Genomic DNA, 24116 nt, shown 5'->3' on the forward strand with positions numbered 1-24116 from the left:
TCCTCAACACTACCTGCTCCTCCACCTATTTTTATATCATTGGCAAATTTAGCCACAAATCCATTAATCCCATAGTCCAAATCATTGACATACATCGTAAAAAGCAGCGGTCCCAACATCAACCCCGTGGAACTCCACTGGTAACAGGCAGCAAGCCAGAATAGGATCCCTTTATTTCCACTCTGTTTTCTGCCAATCAGCCAGTGTTCCATCCATGCTAGTAACTCCCCTGTAATTCCACAGACTTTTATCTTACTGAGCAGCCTCATGTGCAGCACCTTGTCAAAGGCCTTCTGAAAATCCAAGTACACTACATCTACTGCATCACCTTTGTCTACCCTGCTTGTAATTTCCTCAAAAAATTGCAGTAGGATAGTCAGGCAGGATTTTCCTTTCAGGAAATCATGCTGGCTTTGACCTATCTTGTCATGTGCCTCCAGGTATTCTATAATCTCATCTCTAACAAAGAATTCCAACAACTTTCCAACCACTGATGTCAGGCTAACAGGTCTATAGTTTCCTTTCTGCTGCCTCCCACCCTTCTTAAATAGCGGAGTAACATTTGCAATCGTCCAGTCATCCGGTATAATCCCAGAATCTATCGATTCTTGAAAGATCATTGTTAATGCCTTTGCAATCTCTCCAGGTACTTCCTACAGAACCTGAGGGTGAATTCCATCAGGTCCAGTTTTATCTACCCTCAAGACTATTAAGCTTCCTGAGCACCTTCTCAGTTGTAACTTTCACTGCACATACTTCACTTCCCTGACATTCTTGAATGTCCAGTACACTGCAGATGTCTTCCACTGTGAAGACTGATGCAAAATAAGCATTCAGTTCTTCTGCCATCTCTGCGTCTCTCATTACAATATCTCCAGCAGCATTTTCTATTGGTCCTATATCTACTCTTTTACCCTTTATATACTTAAAAAAGCTTTTAGTATCTTCTTTGATATTAGTCACCAGCTTCCTCCCGTAATTCATCTTTTCCTTCCTAATGACCTTCTTAGTTTCCTTCTACAAGTTTTTAAAAGCTTCCCAATCCTCTATCTTCCTACTAGATTTGGCTTCCTAGTATGCCCTCTCTTTTGCTTTTACTTTGGCTCTGACTTCAATTGTCAGCCACGGTAGTGTCCTTCTTCCATTCGAAAATTTCTTATTTGGAATATATCTGTCTTGCACATCCCTCATTTCTCGCTGAAACTCCAGCCATTGCTGCTCTGCTGTCCTTCCTGCTAGTGTCTCTTTCCAGTCAACCTTAGCCTGTTCCCCTCTCATGCCATTGTAATTTCCTTTATTCCACTGAAATACCGACACATTGTAATTTAGTTTCTCCTCAAATTTCAAAGAGAAGTCGATCACATTGTGATCACTGTTCCCTAAGGGTTCCTTAACCTTAAGCTCTCTTATCACCTCCAGATCATTGCACAACACCCAATCCAGCACAGCTGATCCCCTAGGGGGCTCAACAACAAGCTGTTCTAAAAAGCCATCCCTTAGACATTCTACAAATTCTCTCTCTTGAGGTCCAGTACTGGCCTGGTTTTCCCAATCCACTTTCATGTTAAAATCCCCAACGATTATCATGACATTGCCCTTCTGACACACTTTTTCTATCTCCTGTTGTAATTTGTAATCCACTTCCCAGCCTTTGTTTGGAGGCCTGTATACATCTGCCATTAGGGTCCTTTTACTCTTGCCATTTCTTAACTCAACCCATAGAGACTCTACACCTTTTGACCCTATGTCATCCCTTTCTAATGATTTAATATTATTTCTTATACACAGGGCCACACCACCCTCTCCGCCTACTAACCTATCTTTCCGATACACCGTATATCCTTGGATGCGCATGCGCCGGTCGTGCATGCAGCCTGGTACAGCCGTTCCAATCTATTCTTTTACTTTCTTCTTCTTACTTTTTAATTTACGTTATTTTTGTTTTTTTTTCTCACGGTAACGTCGAAGCTGCACCCTCTCTTATATGCTGGTAGAGAGTGTTTTATTTGGGTTTTCTTTAGCGCTGGAAATGGTTACATCCCGACACGTGGGACAGAAGCAAGGTCGCATTGTGTATTCCACAGACCAGCAAATACCGGCCGGCTTAGCGAACAGAGCGGCAGACACTCCTGCTGAAATCCAGAGGAAAACACACAGAGGATGCAGAGGGGGATCACAAAGCCAAGGAAAGAGGACCGGGTCGAGACAACAGAGACTTTTGGAGAAGAGGAGGTCGGTGGGTAATACCGTTCTGGCTGACCGGAAATGCACCGACAGTGGTAAGCATAAAGGAGTTTTGTGCTTACTGATCTGGTTAACAATGGATAGTGCAATCCGGGGTATATTACGATCGAGGAACTTGTTTACAGACTGGCTATTGAACTTTTTACTGTTGAACTTCGGCCACATTCCACCGTGATACAACACTTGGTGGCACGGGAGGTCGTTCCTGCCTGTGGCCATCGAACGTGCAGCTCCTCCCATGGAGGGTCAGACACCCTGAGCCAATAGACTGGTCCTGGACTTATTTTCCATCTGGCATAGTTTGCATTTTGTTGTTTGATTGTTGGGGTTTTTTGTATTGCTATATTTACGCTCTATTCTTGGTTGGTGCGGCTGTAACGAAACCAAATTTCCCTTGGGATTAATAAAGTATATCTATCTATCTATCTATTCAACTCCCAATGGCAACCATCCTTTATCCAAGTTTCAGAGATGGCCACAACATCATACTTGCCAATCTGTAGCTGAATTTGAAGACTGTCAATTTTATTGTTTATGCTGTGTGCATTCAAATACACTTCCAGTCCAGTATTTGTTGCTTTCTGTTTGTTGTTGTTCTTCGTCGATGACCGCTCTTTTGATGACTGCTCAGCTAGGCAGTGTCTCCGTTTCATGCCTGAACCTTCCATGCTATCTAACTCACGATTGGTGCTCTGGTTATAGCCGCTGATAGGCCACTTACAACATAACAGTAAGAATGTAATACTGAGGCTTTATAAGGCATTGGTCAGACTGCATGTGAAGTACTGTGAACGGTTTTAGGCTGCTTATCTAAGAAAAGATGTGCTGGTATTAGAGAGTGTTCAGAAGAGATTATGCAAATGACTAGCAGTGAAAGGGTTAGTATAGGAGGAGTGTTCAATGGCTCTGGGCCTGTATTCTTTGGGAATTTAAAAGAATGAAGGAGGATCTCATTGAAACCTGTCAAATAGTGAAAGGCATAGAAAGAGTGGATGTGGAGTGCATGTTTCCTATAGTGTGTGAGACTAGGATGGCACAGTCTCAAAACAGAGGGATGCCCATTTCAAACAGAGATGAGGATGAATTACTTTAGCCAGGACGTAGTGAATCTGTGAAATTCATTAACACTGATAGTCGTGGCGGCTAAGTCAATGGGAATATTTTTAACTGGAAGATGATGGTTCTTAATTAGTCAGAATATCAAAGGTTACAGGGAGAAGACAGGAGGATGGGGTTGAGAAAGATAATTAATTAGCCATGATGGAATGGTGGAACATACTTGATGGGCTGAATGGCTTAATTCTGCTCCTATGTCTTATGGTCTAATTTTTATAAAAAGATTAATTGGTCATTATTATTATGGTCAAATATTAATTATATAACCTTGTGAAAACAAATTGCTAATAGAACACAAAAAAACACCGTCTTAATCAGGAACATCACAAAGTTAAAGGAGGGCCAAATGAGCAGTGAGCAGCAACAATATTGGATGGACAGCAGCTGAAACACCACTGTGTCAGAGCAGCTCCATTAAAACTGATTGTTCTGTTGATCTTACGTACAGCAGTTCAATATACATACCTTCCCGCAATCTGGAAATCAAACTAAAGTTAAATTTGGGAGCTAGAATCTAAACAGGCAGTTTCCTGGCACCAGGATAAATTGTACAAATTAAGTTAAGAACATAGAAACCGTGTCAGCTGAATAAGTGACATGTACACATCTTTCTAGCCTACAGTATCAAATGGAAAGTCATTGATTTTTGATTCTTGCAGAATATCTGTGACAAGGAGCTGCTTAACGTACTCATAGGTAGCAACAGTTGGTTGTCACATAAACAGAGATTGATTTATTTCAGTGGGCAGCTCTCTCTGGATCATTTGACCACATCTTTCCACAGGAATCCTTCAGCCACTTAGCAGTTAAAACAGAGAATTTATGGTTCTAATAAACTGAAACATGGACGTAATAATCAAGATTTTTGAATTTTTCGGGGTTTTTTTTCCATCGGTGTTCAGAGAGGCGGGACTGCGCAGGCGTGTGACGTCAAGCAGTGAAGCACGAAGATTTAAAAAGAACAGAGCCTTATACAGTGGGCAGCGTAGTTGGCGGGCTGCGGAGTGAGTCGGGGCAGAGTCAAGGCTTAAGGGTTTCAGCTCAACGGGCTTAGGCGGAAACAGGCAAGGCGAAGAGGGTTTGGTATTCATTTTTTGTTGTTATTTGAGGAGAGGGGAAGTATGAGTGTGAGGGCAGCTTGTTGTTCTCGGTGCCGGATGTGGGAGGTCCTGGACTCTCCAGGCCTCCCAGACGTCCACATCTGCGCCAGGTGCGCTGAGATTCAGCTCCTAAGGGACCGCGTTAGGGAACTGGAGCTGCAGCTCGATGACCTTCGTCTTGTCAGGGAGAGTGAGGAGTTGATAGAGAGGAGTTACAGGCAGGTGATCACACCGGGGCCATGGAAGGCAGACAAGTGGGTCACGGCTAGGAGGGGGAAGAGGAAGAGTCAGGTAATGGAGAGTACCCCAGTGGCTGTACCCCCTGACAACAGGTACTCCTGTTTGAGTACTGTTCGGGGGGGACAGCTTACCTGGGGGAAGCGACAGTGGCCGTGCCTCCGGCACAGAGTCCGGTCTTGTAGCTCAGAAGGGTAGGGAAAGGAACAGGAGGGCAGTAGTAATAGGGGACTCGATAGCAAGGGGGTCAGATAGGCGATTCTGTGGACGCAGTCCGGAGACCCAGATGGTAGTTTGCCTCCCTGGTGCCAGGGTCCGGGATATTTCTAATCGCGTCCCAGATATCCTGAAGTGGGAGGGTGAGGAGCCAGAGGTTGTGGTACATATAGGTACCAACGACATAGGTAGGAAAAGGGGAGAGGTCCTGAAAAGATAATATAGGGAGTTAGGAAGGATTGAGAAAAAGGACTGCAAAGGTAGTAATCTCGGGATTACTGCCTGTGCTACGCGACAGTGAGAGTAGGAATGCAATGAGGTGGAGGATAAATGCGTGGCTGAGGGATTGGAGCAGGGGGCAGGGATTCAAGCTTTTGGATCATTGGGATTTCTTTTGGCACAGGTGTGACCTGTACAAAAAGGACGGGTTACACTTGAATCCTAGGGGGACCAATATCCTGGCGGGGAGATTTGCTAGAGCTACTGAGGTGACTTTAAACTGGAATGGTTGGGGGATGGGAATCAAATTAAAGAGACTAGGAGAGCGGAAGTTAGTTCACAACAGGGATGGGAACAAGTGCAAAGAGACAGAGGGGTGTAAAATGAGGGTAGAAGGAAAAAGTAGTAAGGTGAAAAGTAAAAGTGGCAGGCTGGCAAATCCAGGGCAAAATCGAAAAGGGCCACTTTTCAACATAATTGTATTAGGGCTAAGGGTGTTGTAAAAGCAAGCCTGAAGGCTTTGTGTGTGTCAATGCAAGGAGCATTCGTAACAAGGTGGTTGAATTAAAAGGGCAGATTGTCATTAATGAATATGACAGAGTTGGGATCACAGAGACATGGCTCCAGGGTGACCAAGGATGGGAGCTCAACGTTCAGGGATATTCAATATTCAGGAGGGATAGACATGAAAGAAAAGGAGGTGGGGTAGCATTGCTGGTTAGAGAGGAGATTAACACAATAGAAAGGAAGGACATTGGCCGGGAAGATGTGGAACCGATATGGGTAGAGCTGCATAACACTAAGGGGCAGAAAACGCTGTTGGGAGTTGTGTATAGGCCACCTAACAGTAGTAGTGAGGTTGGGGATGGCATTAAACAGGAAATTAGAACTGCGTGCAATAAAGGAACAGCAGTTATAATGGGTGACTTCAATCTATATATAGGTTGGGTGAACCAAATTGGTAAGGGTGCTGAGGAAGAGGATTTCTTGGAATGTACGCAGGATGGTTTTCTGAACCAACATGTTGAGGAACCAACTAGAGAGCAGGCCATACTAGACTGGGTATTGAGCAATGAGGAAGGGTTAATTAGCAACCTTGTCGTGAGAGGCCCCTTGGGTAAGAGTGACCACAAAATGGTGGAATTCTTCATTAAGATGGACAGTGACATAGTTAATTCAGAAACAAAGGTTCTGAACTCAAAGAAGGGTAACTTTGAAGGTATGAGACGTGAATTAGCTAAGACAAACTGGCAAATGATACTTAAAGGGTTGACGGTGGATATGCAATGGCAAGCATTTAAAAATCGCATGGATGAACTACAACAATTGTTCATCCCAGTTTGGCAAAAGAATAAACCAGGGAAGGTACTGCACCCGTGGCTGACAAGGGAAATTAGGGATAGTATCAATTCTAAAGAAGAAACATATAAATTAGCCAGAAAAAGCAGCTCACCTGAGGACTGGGAGAAATTCAGAGTCCAGCAGAGGAGGACAAAGGGCTTAATTAGGAAAGGGAAAAACGATTATGAGAGAAAACTGGCAGGGAACATAAAAACTGACTTTGTAGATACGTGAAGAGAAAAAGATTGGTTAAGACAAATGTAGGTCCCTTACAGTCAGAAACAGGTGAATTGATCATGGGGAACAAGGACATGGCAGACCAATTGAATAACTACTTTGGTTCTGTCTTCACTAAGGAGGACATAAATAATCTTCCGGAAATAGTAGAGGACAGAGGGTCTAGTGAGATGAAGGAACTGAGGGAAATGCATGTTAGTAGGGAAGTGATGTTAGGTAAATTGAAAGGATTAAAGGCAGATAAATCCCCAGGGCCAGGTGGTCTGCATCCCAGAGTGCTTAAGGAAGTAGCCCAAGAAATAGTGGATGCATTAGTGATAATTTTTCAAAACTCTTTAGATTCTGGACTAGTTCCTGAGGATTGGAGGGTGGCTAATGTAACCCCGCTTTTTAAAAAAGGAGGGAGAGAGAAACCGGGGAATTATAGACTGGTTAGCCTAACATCGGTGGTGGGGAAAATGCTAGAGTCAGTTATCAAAGATGTGATAACAGCACATTTGGAAAGCGGTGAAAACATCGGACAAAGTCAGCATGGAATTGTGAAAGGAAAATCATATCTGACGAATCTCATAGAATTTTTTGAGGATGTAACTAGTAGAGTGGATAGGGGAGAACCAGTGGATGTGGTATATTTGGGTTTTCAAAAGGCTTTTGACGAGGTCCCACACAGGTGATTAGTGTGCAAACTTAAAGCACACGGTATTGGGGGTTAGGTATTGATGTGGATAGAGAATTGGTCGGCAGACAGGAAGCAAAGAGTGGGAACAAACGGAACCTTTTCAGAATGGCAGGCAAGTGACTAGTGGGGTACCGCAAGGCTCAGTGCTGGGACCCCAGTTGTTTACAATATATATTAATGACTTAGACGAGAGAATTAAATGCAGCATCTCCAAGTTTGCAGACGACACGAAGCTGGGCGGTAGTGTTAGCAGTGAGGAGGATGCTAAGAGGATGCAGGGTGACTTGGATAGGTTAGGTGAGTGGGCAAATTCATGACAGATGCAATTTAATGTGGATAAATATGAGGTTATCCACTCTGGTGACCAAAACAGGAAAACAGATTATTGTCTGAATGGTGGTCGATTAGGAAAAGGGGAGGTGCAACGAGACCTGGGTGTCATTATACACCAATCATTGAAAGTGGGCATGCAGGTACAGCAGGTGGTGAAAAAGGCGAATGGTATGCTGGCATTCATAGCAAGAGGATTTGAGTACAGGAGCAGGGAGGTACTACTGCAGTTGTACAAGGCCTTGGTGAGACCACACCTGGAGTATTGTGTGCAGTTTTGGTCCCCTAATCTGAGGAAAGACATTCTTGCCATAGAGGGAATACAAAGAAGGTTCACCAGATTGATTCTTGGGATGGCAGGACTTTCATATGATGAAAGGCTGGATCGACTAGGCTTATACTCTCTGGAATTTAGAAGATTGAGGGGAGATCTTATTGAAACGTATAAAATTCTAAAGGGATTGGACAGGCTAGATGCAGGAAGATTGTTCCCGATGTTGGGAAGTCCAGAACGAGGGGTCACAGTTTGAGGATAAAGGGGAAGCCTTTTAGGACCGAGATGAGGAAAAACTTCTTCACACAGAGAGTGGTGAATCTGTTGAATTCTCTGCCACAGGAAACAGTTGAGGCCAGTTCATTGGCTATATTTAAGAGGGAGTTAGATATGGCCCTTGTGGCTAAAGGTTTCAGGGGGTATGGAGAGAAGGCAGGTACAGGGATCTGAGTTGGATGATCAGCCATGATCATACTGAATGGCGGTGCAGGCTCGAAGGGCTGAATGGTCTACTCCTACACTTATTTTCTATGTTTCTATGTTTCTAAGATGTCTTTTTCCTTTTTACTCTGGAGGAGGAGATCACAGAGTAATTGCTGTCCCCCAGCTCAAAGTTAGCAGCCCTTAATAACTTGTTACAGGATGTTCAAGGTGCCTTCTGAACCCAATCCATGGCAGCTACCGATCATGAGTATCTATAGTTTTCGCAAGTCCATTGCAATACTTTTACAAAAAGACTCAATATCACTTGCTGCCATAAAAGTGAGGGTTGCAGAAACAGTTGTTAACTACAAGGTCAGCTGAATACTGACAGAAGTTCAGAATAAATTTGGGTCAGAACTTCCATCTCCCTCTTATACTAAATAAAAATTGTGTGGCTACCCTTATTTTCTTATTACAAGAAAATAAGGGTAGCAGTACTAAGATACTCATAACAAGACAACCTACGTGAAAATGCTTACTATGGGAGTGAGGAACTGTTGGACCAACTCAAAAAGAGAACCATATATTTGAGTTGAAGTTCATACATTTATCAAGATGGCACACTACTCTAAACTATATATCAGATCCAACAGTGCTCAGTACTGACAGCAAATATGGTAACCCAGTAATCTACTGTAAACAGCAATGCTCCAGTCAAACATCAGTTTGTCTCTATGAAGCAAGCCAAAGCTGCATTTTAATTAGTTTAAAGATTGGCATTTAACATGTACAAGGCATCACTCGGTTGTCAGTAACCCATTGGTTAGTTGTGATTAATAACACACTGCAATGTCATCAACAGATCCAGAGTTAATTGCCACCTCTGAAGTCGCAGTCCTTTACTTGCAAAGATGTCTTGATGCAAAAGCTCCACTGAGTGAAACTGAGTCATCCTAGTTTGATGTGTAAATGAACTGACTATGGAGTTACATGTTAAAATTCTCTGCTGAGAGATGCTATGAATTGATTATAGCAATCTGTTTTACTTATTAGCAATTCTTCATTTACTGAGTGAGGTTCATGTAGATTTCCAAAGGCATATTATACACCAATGAGATCTTAAAATACAACTTGATTGAAGGTCATTTAGGAAAGAAAATTGCACTCTTTTATTGAAGTATTAAAACCCTTGTCTGTTAGACACTAAACTGGTGATGAAATGAGTAAGTCTCATCAATGAATTTGCAATGCCTAGCAAATGCATTAACTTATCCACTACTAAAAGTGCCAAACAACCCAGAGAAGACATTTACATACATACCTTTTCATTGTAATTATAGCTTCCTTGTAAAGTTATCTTACTAATATAGTGATACTGAGTCTGTCTGGAACAATTTTAACCGGGCTGTGTGCACTTTCAAAACAATTAATGCATTAAATAATTTTTTTTGTGTCAAAGTATCCAGAGTGATAGTGCTATGGTTATTTTATATTATATGCAAATGAAATCTAGCACACTTTTAATATAATTATCAAAGATCTAAAGGAAAACATTCTGCATTATAATAATATGTTGTAAGTTTTCTTACTGGAAATTTGCTGCAAATTCACCCAGCTTTTGGCAGCTGCAGATGATTCTTGTTGTAAGGCACTGCTGCTCTTGGACTTGGGAACAGTTTTCCATGAAGGACCAGAAACAACTGCTTTCTTAGCACTAGATTCCCTTCAAATAAAAGACCAAAGAAACAGAAAAATCAACATTTACTCTGAAGCACAAGAGTTCGCAAATGACCAAAGCATATCAACTTCTACATTGATAAAAGTGAAAAAGAAATAAATTCAGATGTTTCTATAGCAAGGACAAACTACTGATAAGAAAAGGAGAGCAGCATATTCACATCCAATACCTGGTGACAGCTTACTAGATTTTATTTTAATCTCTCAATTAAAAATAATGATACTTGAGAAAATACACTAAAACTGTTGATGACTGCTAGCACAAAATATTTTGCCAAATGAAGGTAGTTCCTGAATTTGTGTTTCTGACAGACAAGATCTCATTAACTTGAGCAAGAAATGTTAAGTAAACTGACAACTTACCTGAAAGAATTGACACTGGAATTGTGTACTCCTCCTGGGGCCCCATCAGGAAGCGTAGCATCCAAGCTTACTGGACTGTTACTGTTGCGATCACTGCTCTCATAGCCAGATTCCATTCTCTGAATGAAACGTTCATTTTCTCCCAAACTTTGGGACTCAACTTGTTGCATACCTTTACCTGGACACCCAGCTTTCTCATATCTGTCATTATTATTGATCAGCATGTCTTTTCCTTCATTTCTTGTATTATCTAATGTTAAAGGAGCACTTCCAACTCCTACTGAACTTTCGGTCTTATTGTGATTAGAGTCTTTAAAGCTCTCTTCTGACATTACAGGCATCTGTGTGTTAGAGCCTGCCTTTTTTCTCTCTTTTGTGAAGATACTGTCAATATTAAGAACCTCACGTTTAGGTTTCCACAGGTAGGTTTTGGATCTGCTCGATGAGCTTGACTTGGATTCACAGTTGGTAGTCTCCATTTCCCAGTCTTTTGAACGTCCACTTGACATTCTCAAGTTGGCATTATCTACAGAGTCTGCTGCTTTTGCTGGAGTGGGTTTATTATTACACTGGTCTTGATTATGCAAAGGTCGGTTATGAATAATATTGCTCACAGTTTCTCTGAAGTCTTTTAATCGACTAGTAGCTGGTTTTGGTCCAGTTCTTGGGGCTTGTTTTTCTTTCAATGTTTCACCTACAGTATTGGACATGAAAGACAAAAAGACTAGAAAGCACGCACAAGGGCTGTAACTTCATTATTCAAGAGCATGCACAGCCACACCCACACCAATTTTGCACTTCCAAGTTCATGTTATTGCTGCAATAAGCTCTAGATACTGTAGATTTCCTTCCTCACCTTCACTGTGATAACCACAGATGGGTATCTCATCTGACTTCTCTGGTTTCCCTCGATTGTCAGGACGCCTAGGTCGACTAGAACTCCGTCTTCTATCCACAGAAATCCCTTTTTTGAAAGGAGGTCGTTGGTTAGAATGACTGTCTGTAAGATGTCCTGGGTCAAAATATCAATTTCTTAAGATAAAATTAATTAAATTTATGATATGGCAGTGCCAAGTAAATGGGGAATTCAAAGTCGTCGAGTTTCCAAAAAGGTAGGTTTGCTACAGACCTATTATAAAAATAAAACTCTGTTACTGAGTGTTTACTTCTATTCACAGATCTTGTACCCACAATGGAAAGCTGGAATAGACAGTTTTTTTCTCAGCCCAGGCTGTCTTTAACTGACTGGCTGACACAGTGGTGCCAAGACTTTATGATGTTACCTATGATTCATGGTATTAACACCAGTTATTATCAAGCAATGGCTTGTCTCTGACTGCAATTATTCAACAGTCAATAACCTCATCATTGCAATCCTGCATCTAGCTTCCCTCCCTGTACTAAGTAATATTTTCACACTATGAGGTCACTTATATAATTGAGCTATTTTCAAAATCCCAAACATAAAGTAGCACTCAGCATAAACATTTTTGTTTTAACACTCCGTTCCTATCCTTTGTCTTTATATTGCTTGTGCCCTTTCACCAGTGGAAAGAATAAATCCCAATATTACTTTCCTGAAAGCAAAATTACTTCTAAAGTAAAACTTTGTATGTGTCAATGTTTTAATTTTAAAAGGATAATTCAATTTTCCACACGTAATGAAATTAAGTACAAATGCCACAGAAGTTAGTTCAGCATGGACTAGATGAAACAAAGTACCTACATCCGTGCTGTAGTACTCTATGACTCTAAAATTCTAATCTTTCTTTGTATTTATGTCAGTTCCTCCAATCATCTTTTTAATCCAACTACAGGGCTATTACATTTCCTTTCTAATGCTTTTTCCTTTTATTGTTCAATAAGGTGCAACTTCTCACATTTGCTCCCATACCTTTAGATTTGCATTCCTTCCTGCTCATGGACTGCTCATGACTATTTATCCTAATAACTCTGCAACACTTCCCCACTTCACTATCCTCAGCCCCAATTTGCTTCATCTATACCTTTCCTGCTGACTTCAGCACTTTGTTCTCGAAATAGGTCAATACACTACAATATGCCATTCAATTTTCCTATCTAATATCTTCACATTCAGTAAGACCACCAATTTCCACCTCCAAGATTCCTTTTACTCCATCCTTCCAACTCTGTTTCATGTTTTATAATTTTCCCCAAAACCTCAGCTTCATTTCCCGATTATCTGCTACTGTGGCTTGGCAACTATTCATTAGTTTTACATTACACTGCACACATTGCTTAATTTTTGCTTTGGTGGCATTGCAGATGGCTTTCAGCATTTAGAAATACTTGGGGTTTTCTGTTCATCCATTTTGCATGCCTACTCTTTACTGAAATTAGCGCAATTAATTTACTTCTCAGAACTTTTCAGAGGAAAAACAAATATGAAGAACTAGAGGTATTACTAAATTTCAGCTAACAAGATGGAGCTGAAAGCATAAAACATTGGCAAGATTTCTGTTGCTTGTCCAATCACATCCCCTATTAACTGAAGCATTAGCATTTTAGATTAGCTGAAACCTGATTAGGAGTCAACAGATTTGCTGAACTGCCATGTTGTCTGGTCAAGTATCAAAAATGCCTACACATCAACACAATGATCCAAGGAGGCAACAATGAAATCTCTTAGTGCAGCTAGGTGCAAAACAGGCAACAACCATGACAACCACTTCATTGACACTAAGTATTTTGAGAAACTTCATTTTTCATTTGAGGTGAAGGCCTCAATATTCTATGCCAAGAACCCACATTTGCTGCTGTACCCAAGACCCAGCAACAACTTTCCATATTAGGTTTGAAACAGAGGAAAGCAACTGAGCCCCTTAGGTTTATGGAAGATCACAGAATCATCCCATTTGTAGCTACTATCCCCAATAAACTATTTTTCCCATTTTCCCATCAATTTCCCCTTAGATTCTACTTCTTGTCTATAAGCTAGAGAAAATTTACAGCGTCTGTTTAACATAGCAATTTGCATGTTTTTAGGATGTGGGAAGAAACTGGGGTACCCAGGGCAAACCTATGCGGTTACGAGGAGAATACACAAACTCCACACAGACATCACCAGAGGTCAGCATCGAACCTATGTTGCTGCAGCAGCTCTACCAGACATGGCACTGTGACACCTTTTTAATTAAAAGATCAAGAAATTTATTTTATCATGTTTTGAGAAAAAATCCCATTCCCTAAATTAAGGGCTCATATATGGGGTCAAAAATGAACAAGCAATGTTTTTTTCCAGATTTTGTTACAACTTGCTGCATCAATTGCAAAACTTCCCTTCTGAAAATGAATGTCTTCATTCACTTCATTTTGCCAGGCTCTGCCACACCAGAGATTTTCTTTTCTGAGAGACACCCATCATTTTAGAATTTATAGTACCTGTATCCCTACTGCTTTGAGAAGCTGTATCATTCTCCATGTTGTAAATCACTGTACCCTGTGAATCAGAGGAGAAATGGCTGACCACAGACTCATGATGACTGTGCTTGTAATGGTAGCTCTCATTAGAAGAATCAGTTCTGCTGTCACTGGATATAGATGGCTCTCTTCCTATTAAAAAAAATAAAAAAACAAATCTGCAAGACACTCCAGACATTTAATATTTTCTGAGCAATTAAGCTTGCCATCCAAATAAGTATTATTGTGGTAAAGACACATACCATATAAGAGTACAGAAGAAACATGTTTTTTTAAAAAATTTTACATCAGCAAACTGTCTATGAGACAAAATATAATGGACACAAGATTTTCAAATTCAGCAACTTTCAAGAGAAATTGCTATGAAACCATAAATCTGACAAGGCCACATTTTCCAGTTAATTAAGAAAAAATGGGAAGCCAAAATTTTTAACTAAATCCTCTATATATAAATATCCATGACAATAAAAACAGAAAAGCCTGGAAAATACTCAGCAGGTCGGGTAAAATAAGTGGTGAGATAGAGTGAAAGGTTCAGGCAAGTAGCTGTTAAATCAGAAAATATTTGTGATAACAGAAATTGGCCAACTGTTGCTCTATTCCCACAAACTTGGTTGATAATTGGATGGTAATTGGCTTCTACTGGACAATTTCCGAAAGCAAACATATTGGAGCTAGTATCACAGATGTATTGGAGTGGATTCTGGAGCAAAGAATTTTAGCACAACTTGGGCCTTTTCCATACCTATGGCAATTCTCCAGTGCACTGGAAAGTAACTTAAAAGGTTTTTGGCATCTGTGACAGTGGGGACATCAGGAAGAGGCACTTTTGCCATCATGAACATTGACTTCTCAAACTTCTGCTAATGCCCCACCTCCCCCTCGTACCCCATCCGTTATTTATTTATATACACACATTCATTTTCTTTTTCTCTCTCTCCTTTTTCTTCCTCTGTCCCTTTCACTATACCCCTTGCCCATCCTCTGGGTTTTCCCCCCCTCCCCCTTTTCTTTCTCCCTAGGCCTCCTGTCCCATGATCCTCTCATATCCCTTTTGCCAATCAACTGTCCAGCTCTTGGCTCCATCCCTCCCCCTCCTGTCTTCTCCTATCACTTCGGATCTCCCCTCCCCCCCCACTTTCAAATCTCTTTCTAGCTCTTCTTTCAGTTAGTCCTGACGAAGGGTCTCGGCCTGAAACATCAACTGTACCTCTTCCTAGAGATGCTGCCTGGCCTGCTGCGTTCACCAGCAACATTGATGTGCGTTGCTTGAATTTCCAGCATCTGAAGATTTCCTTGTGTTTGCGTAACTATAGGCCAGTTAGCTTATGAGACAACCACCGCAGCATGGTTTCATGAAGGGCAGGTCCTGTTTGACAAACTTACTAGAGTTCTTTGAGGATATAATGAGTGCAATGGATAGAGGGGAACAGAAGGATGTTGTATACTTCAATTTTGATAAAGTGCAACATAAAAGACTTATCCATAAGGTAACAATGCATGGAGGTGGGTTAATGTATAAGCATGGACAAAGGATCGGTTAACCAATAGATGACAGAGAATTGGAATAAATGGGTATTTTCCTGGTTGGCAATCAATGATGAGCAGAGTGCTGCAGAGAATGGTGCAGGGCTTGCAACTGTTCATGATATACATTAACAATTTTAAAAAGGAGACCGGGATATAGCATATCTAAGCTTGCTGATGACACTAAACTGAGAGTAAAAGCAAACTGGGCAGAAGATGCAGAGAGCCTGCAGAGAAATATAGATAGGTTAAGTGAGTGGTCAAGGCTCTGGCAGTTGGAGAATAAAGTTGGTAAATGCAAAGTCATCCATTTTGGAAGGTAAAGTACAAGATCAGATTATATTTTATTAGTTAAATGGGGAGAGATTGCAGCATACAGTTGTGCAGAGGGACTTGGGAATGCTTGTCCATGAATCACAAAAAGCTAGTTTGCAGTGCGACAGATTACCAAGAAGGCAAATAAAATTTTGGCATTCATTGCAAAAGGGACTGAATTTATGTTGCCACCATACAGGGTACTAGTGAGCCCACACCTGGAGTACTCCATGCAATTCTGATCTTCTTACTTAAGGAAATAAATACTGGCTTTGGAGGCAGAGCAGGGAAGGTACACCAGGTTGATTCTGGATATGAGGTAAAACAATGAGGAGAGATTGAGCAGCCTGGAACTATACTTACTGGGATTCAGAAGGATGAGAGGTCATCTTATACAAACATATAACATTACGAAAGGGATAGATAAAATAGAGGCAGGTAAGTTGTTTCGACCTATAAGTGGGACTGAAACTAGGGAACACTGCAGAAAGATTCAGGGGAATATACTTAGGGCAAATGAGGGGCAATTGCTTTTCGCAGAGAGTAGCTAATCTGTGGAATTTGCTGTCCAAGGAAGCAGTAGAGGCTAGCTAGTTATATATATTTAAGACACAGTTAGATAAATTTTTGCGTAACAGAGCAATTAAGCTTTTGGGGAAAAGGCAGGTAGGTGGAGGCAAGTCCATGACTATATTAGCCGTGAAGTTATTGAACAGTGCAGTAGTCTCAATGGGCCAGAGGGCCTTCACGTGTTCCAATATTTGATGTTCTTTTGAAACAGGAGCAACCTCATAAAGAAGTAAATGGCTTTCATTCCTGATTTTTGTCTTAAAACACAAACATCTAAAATGATGGCAGCAATCTGCCAGAGTGTCACGGACTGTTTATCTAGAAGGAACATTGTATAGAACTGGCGTACATGGGGAAAGAATGCCAAAAATATTTAAGAAAAAAAAATGAAGTTTCTCAAATCATAGGCAAAATAAGATACTCAGTCTCTTTCCTCAATATGTTTATAATTAAAATCAAGACTTTAAATTTTGACTACAGTCAAAATGAGATACTTTAAATCAAGCTATGAATATAAAAATCATATTTACCCGAATCTTCACTGTCATAACAGGTTCGGCTGTACTGATGGGGATCCGCTATGGATAGCTCCTGTGCAGACACAGGAGTGCCTCTTGGATCTGCATACAGAAGTAGTAATGGCTGATAGTGGCTCTTAATGCATCTGGTCACAACGTCCTTCCACTTGGGTCCAATCTAAATTGAAAATGTTTAATTACAACACTGGTTATTACTGTGCAATTTCCACTGCATCATCAGCAGTTCAAGTTTTCAATTGTTTCTCAATTCAAATAATTTATAAACATGGCCTTCAGAAATTGTAAGTTGTGCTGAGCCTTGTAACATTCTAACTTACTTGTAGCTAAGTGTGGTAAGGAAACTAAAGTTGTTTAACACTGCAACAGTAGCAATAGAATACATTCAGCTGATTGTACTGAGATCAGGATTCTGAGAGAGAGATCTTTAATGAAGGACAGCAGGAAGCAGCACTTTCCCTGTTTGGCAATCTTAGTTTGGAACTCAATGTAGCAATGAAGTGGAGAATGCAAAGACTGCTAACAAAGGCTGCATTGTTACAGGCAAACTTGGATAACACTGTATACCTCAACTTTTGAGATGTGGCTCAGAACTGAAAGCTTTTGTTCACAGAAGTGCTTTTCTAACATCTCCCATCTTTTAAAACTGCATTCTCTTGAAAGAGAAAGAGTTTCAGAATCTGAGAAAGTTCCTTCCAAGAAACATTTATTCTGATATGACTGCCAGAAAACTCAGTTTAAACACCATTCTAAACCAAGTATGGAGGAAGCAGGCTGAGCAGTGAACAGCTAAAGAAAAGGCTGACAAAATTAAACACACAAGATTCTGCAGATGCTGGAAGTCCAAAGCAACACACACAAAATAAAATGCTGGAGGAAATTAGCAGGTCTGGCAGCATCTATGGAAATGAAAAAACAGTTGATGTTTCGGGCCGAGACACTTCTTCAGTTCTGGAAAGAAAGGGGGAAAATGCCAGAAAAAGGTGGTGGGGGAAGGAGAAGGAGGATAAGCTAGAAGGTGATAGGTAAAGTTAGGTGGGAGGGGGAGGGTGGAGGAAGTAAGAACTGGGGGGGGGGGGAGTGTGATAAGTTGAAAAAGTAAAAGACTGGAAAAGACAGACTCTGATAGGAGAGGAGAGTGGACCATGAGAGAAAGCGAAGAAGGAGGGGAACCACGGGAAGGTGATAGGCAGATGAGAAGAGGTGAGAGGTCAGAATGGGAAATAGAAGAATAGGGAAGGAGAAGGAAAAGGGGGAGAAGATTGCATAGACAGTACACGAGTTGCTGCCCCTCCGGATGGAGATTGGCCTCATCATGGCCATGGACTGACATGTTAGAATGGCAATGGGGATAGGAATTAAAATGATTGACCACTGGGAAATCTTGCTTTTCACAGATGGAGCAGAAATGCTCAACAAAACAACCCCTCAATTTAAGTCAGGTCTCAACAATGTAGCGGAGGCTGTATAGGAAGCACCGGATACAGTAGACAACCCCAACAGATTCACAAGTGAAGTGTTGCCTCACCAGGAAGGACAGCTTGGAGGTGAGGGAAAGGATGAAATGGCAGGTGTAGCACTTATGCTGCATGCAGTGATAAATGCCAGGAGGGGGATTAGAGGGGTGGGATGAATGGACAAGAGAATCACAGAGGTAAAGATGTGTGCGTTGTTAGGGTCCTGTTGAAGATGACGGAAATTGCTGAGTAGAATGTGTTAGATTTAGTAGAAGCAGTGGAGGCTACCTCAATAAATATATTTAAGACAAGGTTGGATAAATTTTTGCACAGGGGAATTAAGGATTATGGAGAAAAGGCAGGTCAGTGGAGATGAGTCCATGGCCAGATCAGCCATGATCTTATTGAATGGCGAAGCCAGGCTTGACATGCCAGATAGCCTACTCCTGCTCCTATTTCTTATGTCTTATGGGATGGTAGGTGAGGACAATAGGAACTCTATCCCTGTTAAGTCAGCGAGAAGATGGGGTGAGCACAAATGTCTGGGAAACAGAGGAGTTGCAGGTGAGCGCAGCATCAATAGTGAAGGAAGGGAAACCCTGTTCTTTGAGAGGAGGACACCTCTAATATCTTGCAAAGGAAAGCCTTATCCTGGGAACAGATGCTGTGGAGGAACTGAGAAAAGGGAATGGTGCTTTTCAGCAGATGGGGGAAGAGGTATAGTCAAGATAGCTGTGGGAATCGGTAGGTTTATAAATGATATCGGTGGACAGTTTGTCCTCTATAGAGAAGGAGACACAGATCAAAAAAGGAGAGGGAGGTGTCAGGAATGGATCAAATTAATTTAAGGGCAGAGCGGAAGTTGGAGGCAAAGTTGATGAAATTGATGAGCTCATCATGGGTGCATGAAGCAGCACCAACGCAATCAGGTCTGTTGTCAAGAAAGAAGCTGAAAGCTTTACGGCCTTCTTGATGGGGGCTGGAAGTGTATCAGGACTTATCATGAGGCGATCTGGGCCAGGGAATTGAAAGTTGTTGAGGAGATCGAGAGCCCTCACCTCCACTTAGGGCCCCAAACAGTCCTTCCAGATAAGGCACACTTCACCTGCAGATCTGATGGGGTCGTGCCAATGTAGCCTCAACATTGGTGAGACCTGCGGGGACACTGCTCTGTCAAGCACTACCATTTAATCCACAAAAACCAGGATTTCCCCAACTATTTTAATTTCTATCCCTGTGCCCATTCCAACATGTTGGTTGATAGCCATCTCTCCTGCCATGATGAGGCCACTCTCAAGTTTACTCTATACTTTATCTACTTATCACCTCCCAGCTTCTTACATGCCTTGCTTCACCTAACAACTTCAAGAGTGTCCTCCATTCCCTCCCCCAACCTTCTTATTCTGGCATCTTCCTCCTTCCGTTCCAGTCCTGATGAAGGGTCTCAGCCCAAAATATGGACTGCTTATTAATTTCCCTAGATGCTGCCTGATCTGCTGAGTTCCTCCAGCATTTTGTGTGTGCTGTCAAAATTAATCATGTGCTGTTAATTGTCTACCTCGAGGCCAGTAATAAGAATAAATCTTTGACTAGATTACAGTAACAAATGTAATATTTCAGGAAAAGAAAACAAACCTCTTTCACATGAGCATCATCAAAATACATCCACTTGCGAATCTTTGTTTGAAGAAAGAAGGTGGAGTAATGTTTACCATAGTAACACACCATTCCAACCAAATAGAGCTCTGTATGCTTAGCTTTGTCATCTGTCACTCGATAGAAGAGCTGTAAAATAAAAGGATATCCATTGGAGCTTGGAATTGTGACAGGCTGTTTTTAAACTAATTGTTGTTTTGCAATGCGAGAGATTTCTAACCCATGCAAGTTAATATCTGGTTGTTTTTAAGAAAACAAAATTTTATCAGCAAGTGAACACTACAAATATTGATTAAACTATTTTGGAATCAAACAAATTAGGCAGTTTTACATGCAAGCCAAAGTCCTTGATGGGGCCACACAGTACCGTATACCCGAAGATTTACTCCAGATGTGATCTTGACTAAATCCAGGATATATGACAGACAACTAAGTTTATGAACATTTTGCAAGATATTGAAAGGCTGAGATAGAATGGACATGGATAGGATGTTTCCTACAGTGTGAGAGTCTGAGACCAGAGGTACAGCCTCAGAATAGGAGGTCTCTTTACCATTTGTGTGGTTTGATCAAGGTATCAAAGCCATGGGAAAGTGACAAACTACTACAGATCGCTACTCTACAAAGTTTAAAAGTTCAAAGATCAAAACTCAAAAGTAAATTTATTATCAAAATACATATGTGTCACCATATACAACCATGAGATTCATTTTCTTGTAGGCATACTCAATAAATACATAACAGAATACTAACCATAATAGTATCAATGAAAGATCACTCTGATTTGGGCATTCAATCAGTGTGCAAAAGGCAACAAACTGTGCAAATACAATAATAATAATAATAATACGATGGATGCTGCTTTCCTGTGACACCACTTCATGTAGATGTGCTCAGTGATAGGGTGAGCTTTACCGTATTGGATTGGGCCATATCCACTAGTTTCTGTAGGATTTTCTATTCAAGGGCATTTGTGTTTCCATACCAGGCTATGACGCAGCCAGTAAATATACTCTTCAATACACATCTATATAAGTTTGTCGAGGCTTGCTTCAGCATTGAACTGACTCTGCAGCTGTGGCCTGCAGCCATCTGGCTCCTGGAGCCACTTCACCCACCTCAGCACTGAAGTAGATAAAGATCCATGGCTGTAGATTCACTTTCAGGGATTTGGTAGTTAATGTTCTGTGTGTTATTTGTACACTTTTTTATTGTTTGCACAATCTGTTCCTTTTTGCGCATTGGGTGCTTGACTGTCTTTGTTGTGTGCGTTTTTTTAAATGGGGTCGATTGCGTTTCATTGTTTTGTGGTTGCCTGCAAGAAGACGAATCTTACTGTATACAGTACTGCGCAAAAGTCTTAGGCACATATATATATATATATATATATGGCTAGGGTTCTGAAAACTTTTGCACAGTACTGTAGTAATGTTACGTATTGCACTGCGCTGCTGCTGCAAAAAACAAATTTCATGACAAATGTGAGTGATATTAACCTGATTCTGACATGGGTCTCTATTGTGGACTGAAAGTGGGAAGGGAGCAGGGAGCAGGAAGCAGGAAGCAGGAAGCACCAGAGAAACATACTGTAATGATCAATAAACCAATTGTTTAGAGCCAAATGACCTTGCCTGGTGTCTCAGGGCTGGATGTGTCCGCACCTGCACTACCCTCACCCTGGCACTCCTTGTCTGTCATCTGTCCCACACCCCTCCCATGGCGCTCCACCCTCGCCATTCCCAACATCCTTTGCTCCCACTAGATTTACAAACTCACCGTCTGCTCCGCACTGACAAATACAGTGCTGTGAAAACTCTTAGGCATCCTAGCTAAAAACATGTGCCTAAGATTTTTGCACAGTACCATACATACGTTGATAATAAATTTACTTTGAACTTGAAATTTGAACAGAAATGAAGAGGAACTTCTTCAGCCAGAGGGTGGTGAATCTGCGAATTTCATTGCCACAGATGGCTATGGAGGCTAGGCCATTGGGCATATTTAAAGTGAAGTTTTTAAGGTTCCCAAATAGTACAGAGAGAAGGCAGAAGTAAATCAGCCATGATGGAATGGTGGAGCAGACTTGGGGCTGAATGGTCCAATCTGCTCATATGTCTTATCATTTTATGGTCTTATGGATTTGTAGGGTATCAACCATTAATGAATGAATTATAAAAACATAAATATATGCATTCAAGGTATGGAATCAGGGATCATAAATTTAAACCAGGTTAACTGTTTAAGAGCAAAATGATGATGCATCTGGACCAACATTAGTAACATTATAACTATAGACCTGGTGTAATATGATTTTACAGCAAATCCAAGAGCGTAAGGATCACTTAGTACACAGACCTCCACATAATTCACTGATAATTGACTTATTCAGAAGCGGATCAGAGTGATGATGGCACTGAACGGCGACTCCTTTGCTTGCATCTTCGGAAACAGCTCTATTTCCATCTTTAATATCTTTATTTTCCCCTTTCAGGGTTCTTTTGAAGACCCTGACCTGGAATTACACACTGACTACAGTTCTTTGCGGGAATGGGACCCGCTCTTGGGGTTTCATAACCGGCCATTGTTGTTCGGCATGCCAAGGGCTCGGCCTAAGAGTCCAGCTTGGATTTGGAAGCCTAGGATCTCGGGGCTCTGGAGACGGGCGGATCGAGACCCGTGTATTGTTGCCGGAGTCGGAATATCTGCGGTTGTGTGCCCAGATTTTTGGGTATAGAGCTCAAAAAAAGCGACGTGGTGGACTTTTAACATCGTAAACCAGTGAGTTGTTCGTTATGTCTCCCCGCTCGCTGGGAAACCAGAGACACCACTTTCTCCCTTATTAGGGAGAGAGAGAACCTGTGGTATGTCAAATACAGGGTGAAATGCCAGGTCTTTGGGGTAACTGCAAGTCTATGTCTTTGCTGTTGCTTTGCTGACGCTTGAGTGCTCGGTGGCTGGTGCTGATGCTCTTTTCTTTGCCAGTGGGGGAGGGGGGGGATTGTTACTTGCTACCCCTTACGCGTAGGAGGGGGGGACTTTGGGGTTCTGACATTTGATTGCCGTTCATGGATGGTTGCGAAGAAAAAGCATTTCAGGGTGTATATTGCATACATTTCTCTGACATTAAATTGTACCTTTGATAAGCATTTCTGCTTTGTTATTTTTGAATGAGATCGCTGACAGAGGCCTGTGGAAAACATCCAAGTACATATATGTCACCACACACAACCCTGAGATTCATTTTCTTGATCCAATAACATAAAAGCGTCAACAAAAGACTACAGCAAAAGGGCAGACAACCAGTGTACAAAGGGTGACAAACTGCAAATACATAAAGGAAAAAAAGAAATAATTATAACAAAAAATAAGCACTAAATACTGAGAACACGAGATGAAGAATATTTAAAAGCGAGTCCATAGGTTGTGGGAACAGTTCAGTGATGGAGCAAGTGAAGTTGAATGAGGTTATCCCCTTTGGTTCCAGATCCTGATAGTTGAAGGGCTATAACTGTTCCTGAAATGATGGTGAGAGTCCCGAGGCTCCTCCTTCTTCCTGACGCCTGCAGCGAGAAGACAGCATGACCTAGATGGTGGGGGACTGTGAAGATGGATGCTGTGTTCCTGTGATAACAGTCCCATGTGGATATGCTCAAAGTTTGGGTGAACTTTGCCTGTGATGGCTGGGGGGGGGGGGGGGTATCCACTACTTTTTGTAGGATTTTCTATTCAAGAGCACTGGTGTTTCCATACCAGGCTGTCTTGCAGCCAGTCAATATACTCTCCACTACACATCTACAGAAGTTTGTTAAAGTTTTAGATGTCATGACGAATCTTCGCAACTTTCTAAGGAAGTAGAGGTGCTGCCGTGTTTTCATCATAATTGCCCTAGGTGCTAAGCCCAGGACAGGTCCTCTGAAATGATAACACCGAGGTTTAAAGTTGCTGACCATCTCCACCTCTGATCCCTCAAAGAGGACATCTAGTTTCCTCCTCCTGGAGTCAATAATCAGCTCCTTGGTCTTGCTAACATTGAGTAAAAAGTTGTTGTTGTGGCACCACTTTGGCAGATTTTCAATCTTCCTCCTATATGCTGATTTA

The 24116-nt window shown here is 41.5% G+C and overlaps 1 protein-coding gene across 4 annotated transcripts in view; it reads right to left on the minus strand.

The window, feature by feature from the left end:
* usp54a (ubiquitin specific peptidase 54a) overlaps positions 1-24116 on the minus strand; it is a 144199-nt gene that overhangs the window by 21512 nt on the left and 98571 nt on the right. For all 4 annotated transcript variants that reach the window (XM_063070633.1, XM_063070634.1, XM_063070637.1 and 1 more), the window contains exons 9-14: positions 19998-20147; positions 16900-17065; positions 13919-14089; positions 11373-11480; positions 10517-11210; positions 10006-10139 (exon numbers count right to left, since the gene is read on the minus strand). In XM_063070633.1, the coding sequence (XP_062926703.1) occupies positions 10006-10139; positions 10517-11210; positions 11373-11480; positions 13919-14089; positions 16900-17065; positions 19998-20147 (1423 nt within the window). The remainder of the gene's footprint in view (positions 1-10005; positions 10140-10516; positions 11211-11372; positions 11481-13918; positions 14090-16899; positions 17066-19997; positions 20148-24116) is intronic.

The sequence above is a fragment of the Mobula hypostoma genome, chromosome 18, assembly GCF_963921235.1.
Source record: "Mobula hypostoma chromosome 18, sMobHyp1.1, whole genome shotgun sequence".
Taxonomy (NCBI): domain Eukaryota; kingdom Metazoa; phylum Chordata; class Chondrichthyes; order Myliobatiformes; family Myliobatidae; genus Mobula; species Mobula hypostoma.